Source organism: Xyrauchen texanus, chromosome 3 (assembly GCF_025860055.1).
Source record: "Xyrauchen texanus isolate HMW12.3.18 chromosome 3, RBS_HiC_50CHRs, whole genome shotgun sequence".
Taxonomy (NCBI): Eukaryota; Metazoa; Chordata; class Actinopteri; order Cypriniformes; family Catostomidae; genus Xyrauchen; species Xyrauchen texanus.
Genome location: NC_068278.1, coordinates 30,111,402 through 30,117,401, shown reverse-complemented (window position 1 = coordinate 30,117,401; position 6,000 = coordinate 30,111,402). Strand labels below are relative to the sequence as shown.

General features: G+C 35.1%; 1 protein-coding gene across 1 annotated transcript in view; it reads left to right on the top strand.

The window, feature by feature from the left end:
- The first annotated feature begins 1,392 nt into the window (after positions 1–1,392).
- The window catches only part of hsd20b2 (hydroxysteroid (20-beta) dehydrogenase 2), a 20,329-nt gene continuing 15,721 nt past the window's right edge, over positions 1,393–6,000 (top strand). The window contains exons 1-2 of the mRNA XM_052093635.1: positions 1,393–1,657; positions 2,654–2,700. Coding sequence (XP_051949595.1) covers positions 1,486–1,657; positions 2,654–2,700 — 219 coding nt within the window. The 5' untranslated portion in view covers positions 1,393–1,485. The remainder of the gene's footprint in view (positions 1,658–2,653; positions 2,701–6,000) is intronic.

The window sequence follows — 6,000 nt, the reverse complement described above, 5'->3', positions numbered from 1 at the left end:
TAATTTTAAGATAATTATATGTTTTATACAGCTTCATACAAACAGAACATTTAAAATTAAAACCCCAAAAATGTATTTAATTGCAGAGAATATGTGTGTCGGTAGTGACAATTATTAATGTTACACACTGATGTTTCAGACGTTAGTGCACATTTACTTCAAAATGATGGGATCGAACTACTCGCCATACGGCCATGATGGACAGGGATGCAGTCTCACTTCCTGATAAAAAATAGGGGTGTGGACAAAATCAGGCTCAACCACTGGACTAAAACATTTTGTGTTTTGGTAGTGACATAAAAATGAGGGACAGCATTTTAAAATAAAGTTTAATTATTTAAAAATGAAACCATCAGGTGACCTGGTTAGCTCAGCGTGTATTGACACTGTCTACCACCCCTGGAGTCGCAAGTTCAAATCTAGGGTGTGCTGAGAGACTACAGCCAGGTCTCCTAAGCAACCAAATTGGTCCGGTTGCTAGGGACAGTAGAGTCACAAGGGTTAACCTATGTGTGCTATGTCTCTACGGCAACAAGCCAGTGATAAGGTGTGTGGATTGACTGTCTCAGTTGCAGAGGACACTGAGATTCGTCCTCCGCCACCCGGATTGAGGCAAGTCACTACACCACTACAAGGATTTAGAGCACATTGGGAATTTGACAAATAAAATAAAAATGTATTAATAAAAAAAAAAATACACCATCAAAACAATTGAAATAATTTCTTTAAACTTTCAAATAAATTAAAAAGTTGTTTAAAAAACAATATTGAAGTATTATTTTGATATGTTGAAATTTAAGGGTGTGGGTTTGGGACAGTCACCTACAAATATAAAGTACTGTATAAATTATGATATTTTTTTTTTGTGGGACTGCAGTTTGCACCAATTAGATAGAATGGTCCATATACAGTATGTCGATCTGGGTGGTTCCTGTGTAAAACACTCAACATTTACAAATGATCACATACACCAATCAGCCGAAAACACGAGGTGCTCTTTTGAAGTTTATTTATGTATTTTTATGCTTGAGTAATACTACAATCAGGGATGGTCCGTGGCTTTTTTTTTTTTTTTTTTTTTGTATCTGTTTCGTACAGAAAAGTAGCGTTCAGGGTGTTATTCGGAAATTCTAAAGTTTTTAGAGCATGAATGAGAGGGCGGGATGTTGAAAGATCATGACAGACATGATACAGACAATGAACAAACAGTCATGAGTGTACGTACATGGCTACAATAAACGACCTCTCACCTGTAAACACGAACACTTTATGTTTCGAGGCGGAGTTAGACTTTCGTTGATCTAATGTTCTATTCCATACTACTGACCAATGATAGAAAGTCCTCAGGGCACGATAGGAGGAGCATGAATATTATTAAGTGTGTGTGGACAGTGGAGGGTATTTTTCAACCTCAGTCTTTGGAGCACACCAGAAGTTAATTTCTATTGTGTATGTGTGACAGAAACACATAGTTAAAGAAGTAACATGGTTGAAATTGCAGAGTGCAGCTGGTCTTCATCGGTGTTGTGCTGCATCGGCTCCGTCACTGTGCTGTATTACATGCTGAGGTGGTCTTGGCAATGTTGGCATGGTTTTAAAGTGTTCGTGATCTCTGAAATCTGGCAAACGGACTTGAGAACATATGGGAAGTGGGCCGGTAAGTCATAAATAAATAAATAAATTTCAGAAAGCTGCATAGTAGCTGTATTCATCATAACTAAGATAATATTACTTCAATTGTTTGAGCACACATGCAGTACAGGAGCTTGAATAAACAGTCACGACTATTAGTGACTGTTCATCATCTAGCCTACAAGCTCTTTCACTGTGATCTTAAGTAAAAGTAGTCTATCAACTTGAAGATTTCATGGACAAACTCTGTACTACAACATTTGTAAAGTTTTTGGAAAAGTGATGTGTTCTAGGCAAATTATTACTTTGTGCTATTTAAGTTTGCTAAACGAATTTACACATGTAAATATTGTATGTTGCCTGTACTGCTCTAAAGGCAGAGGAGATGCAGGATCTAACTACCAGTCCAGGAATGTGTTGAGACACATCAGGTTTTGTCACATATCTGTGTTAACTGAACTTGGATGATGATGACTGATATTTTTGCCAATATTGATAAAAACAACTGTGACCAGCATGAATTCCATTCTGGTCCATGCCAGTTTATACTGTTTAGTACTGGTTTTAATTTCTAATGCTGGTCCAGCTGGTGAAGTAGTAAAACCTTGCTTTTAACCAGCAGAACCATATTTTTGATGGTAGACCAGCTGGACAGATGTTTGCGGTTCAGCAGCCTGGTGGGTTGACACCAACATCTTGTGACCAAAACCAAATATTTACTGGTGTCCTGCTTTGCTGCTGCTTTTTTTTTTTTCCTGCAGGGATGTCGAGTTCTGTTAAATACAGCATTCATTCTGCTATGGGCATCAGCAAGGCCAACAACACAACAATAATCATTGGCTTGTTTAACATATTTCTTGAAATATGTAAATATGTCAAATCTAAACAAATGGCACAGTTGGCACCAAACCTCGGAAACTACTGAAAGATAATTATAGACGTGAATGATTTTAATAGTGATCTTTGTATTATTGAAGATAAAATAAACAGATTTAGCTAAACTGTAGTTTGTCTTTCACAGTTGTTACTGGAGCGACATCAGGGATTGGTGAAGCATATGCTAAAGAGGTCAGTGAATTCTTTGTCTCAAATTTTCTTACAGTATTTGGAAAGATTGATTTAGTGGCAGTGTAATAGTATCTGTTTAGATACTAAAATTCTCAGTGCCTTTATTTACAAAGATTTTAAATTTCTTCCAAAGAGTTCCTATCAAAGAGTTTCTGATTAAAACTGGTTCAAAAAACTGCTAAGAGCAAGTTTAAGGAAATTCAAAGGTACACTGTAAAAATCCTGTTGTTTTTAAAAAACAATTTGGCAGCTGTGGTTGCCAGAATAATTCTGTAAAAAATACAGTTAAATGTAAGCCACTTTACATAACCTGTACATTTTACAGTTTAAAGTGGTTGTGATTTACACGCTGGCACTGTAAACAAACAAATAAATTAAAAATCTGTTAAATTTACAGTAAAAATAAAATTAACATACCTTCATAAACTGTAAAAATCTGTTGTTTACTTTATGAAGTTTTTGTTAATCACTGTAGTGACTACAGAAGGCCACATGAAGATCATAAGTAGTGCCTCTTCCAGGCATAATGACAAACTAACACATCGAGACATTGCTCAGAATCACTCAAACAAACACTAAACGCCATCATGGTAACACATGAGAGATTTAAATAATGCAGTAAACATGAACTAAATTATATCAAATGTAACACAGAACACCCCAGTGTACATAACTGATTTTAAAAACAAGAAGAAACATAACTATTCCCATAAAATATAATGAAATGTAATGGGTCATGCAGAGAATTGTGGGAACACCCGATTACTGTTTTTTACTGTAATTTTAACAATAATTTACTGTAAAAAAAAAAGCACATGTACTGTCTTGTTCTTTTTGCCATTAATTAAACAGGAAAATCATTCTTTTTACATTTAAATTATTACATTTTTACATCAAAAAAGTTTTGACTTTTAAAATATATTAAAACATTTTACAGTTAATATTTGTTAATCAATTAACATTTTATTTCTGTAGCATTTTTACACTATTTTACTCTTAAAATTACTGACATTTTTTACAGTGTAGTGTAAGTGTTGACCGTATTGTATTGGAAGACCTAACATTCTATGAACGTGCTTTCTTAAATCGCCCAAAGTGATTGGTAAACAGGGAACCACTATTTGTTATTTATTTATAAACCTGCTTTTAAAAAGACTACAAGCATAAAATATCCAATACAGAACCCAAAGGAAGGTTGTTGCTCAACTTATATGGAAATGCATAATTAAAGGGAAAATTTGATGTGGAATAACCGTTAAACAAAAAAATACGAAAGAAAAATGAAGCATGGAATTAAATTTGTTTCAACATATTTTATGTATCTGAGTTTAGAATATTTACAAATAAAAATAAAATTCATCAGTAAAATACAAGTTATGAGCATCTCAAGCGCATCTGTCAGAGCAACTTGCACCCCACACAAAACATTTTCAAATAGTCTTTTTTCCATAGAAACATGTTTTCATTATTGTAAAGTGATGTCACTGATGGAGGATCTCCGTGCCAGAGCAAAGATATCTAACTAATCATAATTAATTAAACAAACTGCTGATTATTTTCATTATTGATCATTTCATTTTTATCATTTTAGTGGTATTTAGATTTTTTCTATAAGTTGTTGCAACCTTCTGAAAGCATGTAGCCCATATTATTTTCTTTCAAAAGCTTATTCAACAATGAGTTTCAATGTACTGATTCAATTAAAAAAAAATGTGATGCAATAAAAAAAATATGTTAAGGGATTTCACTTGCTGTCTCAGCTACGAATCACATTTGCCCATATTTTATCATACAAGTCCAATACATTCTTTCTTTGTTGGTGAGTGCATGGTTTCAACATAACACAGTTATCAACAATGATAACTGTGTTAACTGTGTTAACTGTGTCATAGTGTCAAATCCTGCACTATGATTGCTTTTTAATGAGAAATGCAGAGCAAAATTGACACTTCTTGACTCAAAAGCAGTCAAATATAGCAAATAGCATAGAGAAACTGCATTAATGCATCTTAAGATATGATTCATTAAATACTATAGAGATCTGGGGCCATAGTATAAAGCCACTTAAAGTAACATTTTAGTAAGTGATGTAATTTTACTCTTTTTTCTGGACTTTAAATAAGTTTGATTCATAAGTGTTCAGACTTAGTCTCAGCTCCTAAATTATTTAAGAGTGCTGAAGATGTATCCTAACCAACTTAAGAGTGGCACGAATTGTCAAATTGCCATCATCAAGTAGTTTGGAATTCATCACAACGTTATCTTCGAGGATCCAGACATGGCAGTAATTTCCGTTTCCCAAAATCTGCATGGATGTGATTAAGTGTTTTATCAGATTTGAATCCAGACAGGCTTTTGGCCACCATGGTGCGTTGTTCTTTTTCTTAGCAAAGGAAGAGGAAGGTAAGTGTGTTGAATGAGAGGACATCCATCAAACAAAGTGTTATGTTGGAGAACCCCACACTCCTGCAGATATGTTTTATGACAGATAACACAAGAGAGAGGGACAGACAGAGAATAAGGGAGAGAGGGTGCTTCTAAATCATTTCCTGTAGTGCTCCATGGTTTCATCTCTAGTGAGTGTAGTACCGTTAAATTCTGTGCTTCCATGATTGACTCTCACCTTTAGTTAATAACACTTAAATTAATAGTTTACACAAACATTTAAATTATTTAATCATATACTGTATTCACCCTCATGTTGTTTCAAACTTGTATGACTTTCTTCCATGGAACACAAACAATATTAGGAAGAATGGTATTGACTGACAGCCTCTTTTTTTTTTTTTTTTTTTCTTCATACAATGAAAGTTAGTGGTGATGGATGCTGTCAGTCTCTAACATTTGGTCTAATGTCTCCTTTTGTGTTCCACAGAAAAAAGTAATATGGGTTTGGAACAACATGAAGGTGAGTAAGGCCACATCCACACTAAAACATTTTTGTATGAAAAGGCATTGATTTTGCTACTGTGTAAACAGAGACTCCATAACTGCATACTATTTTTTTCTCCCTAATTTGGAATGCCCAATTCCCAATGCACTTTAGGTCCTTGTGGTGGCGTAATGACTCTCCTCATTCCGGGTGGCGGAGGACGAATCTCAGTTGCCTCCGCGTCTGAGACCGTCAATCCGTGCATCTTATCACGTGGCTTGTTGAGCGCATTTTCGCGGAGACTTAGCGCGTGTGGAGACTCCCGCTATTCTCCGTGGCATCCACCCACAACTCACCACATGCCCCACTGAGAGCGAGAACCACATTATAGTGACCACGAGGAGGTTAACCCAATGTGACTCTACCTA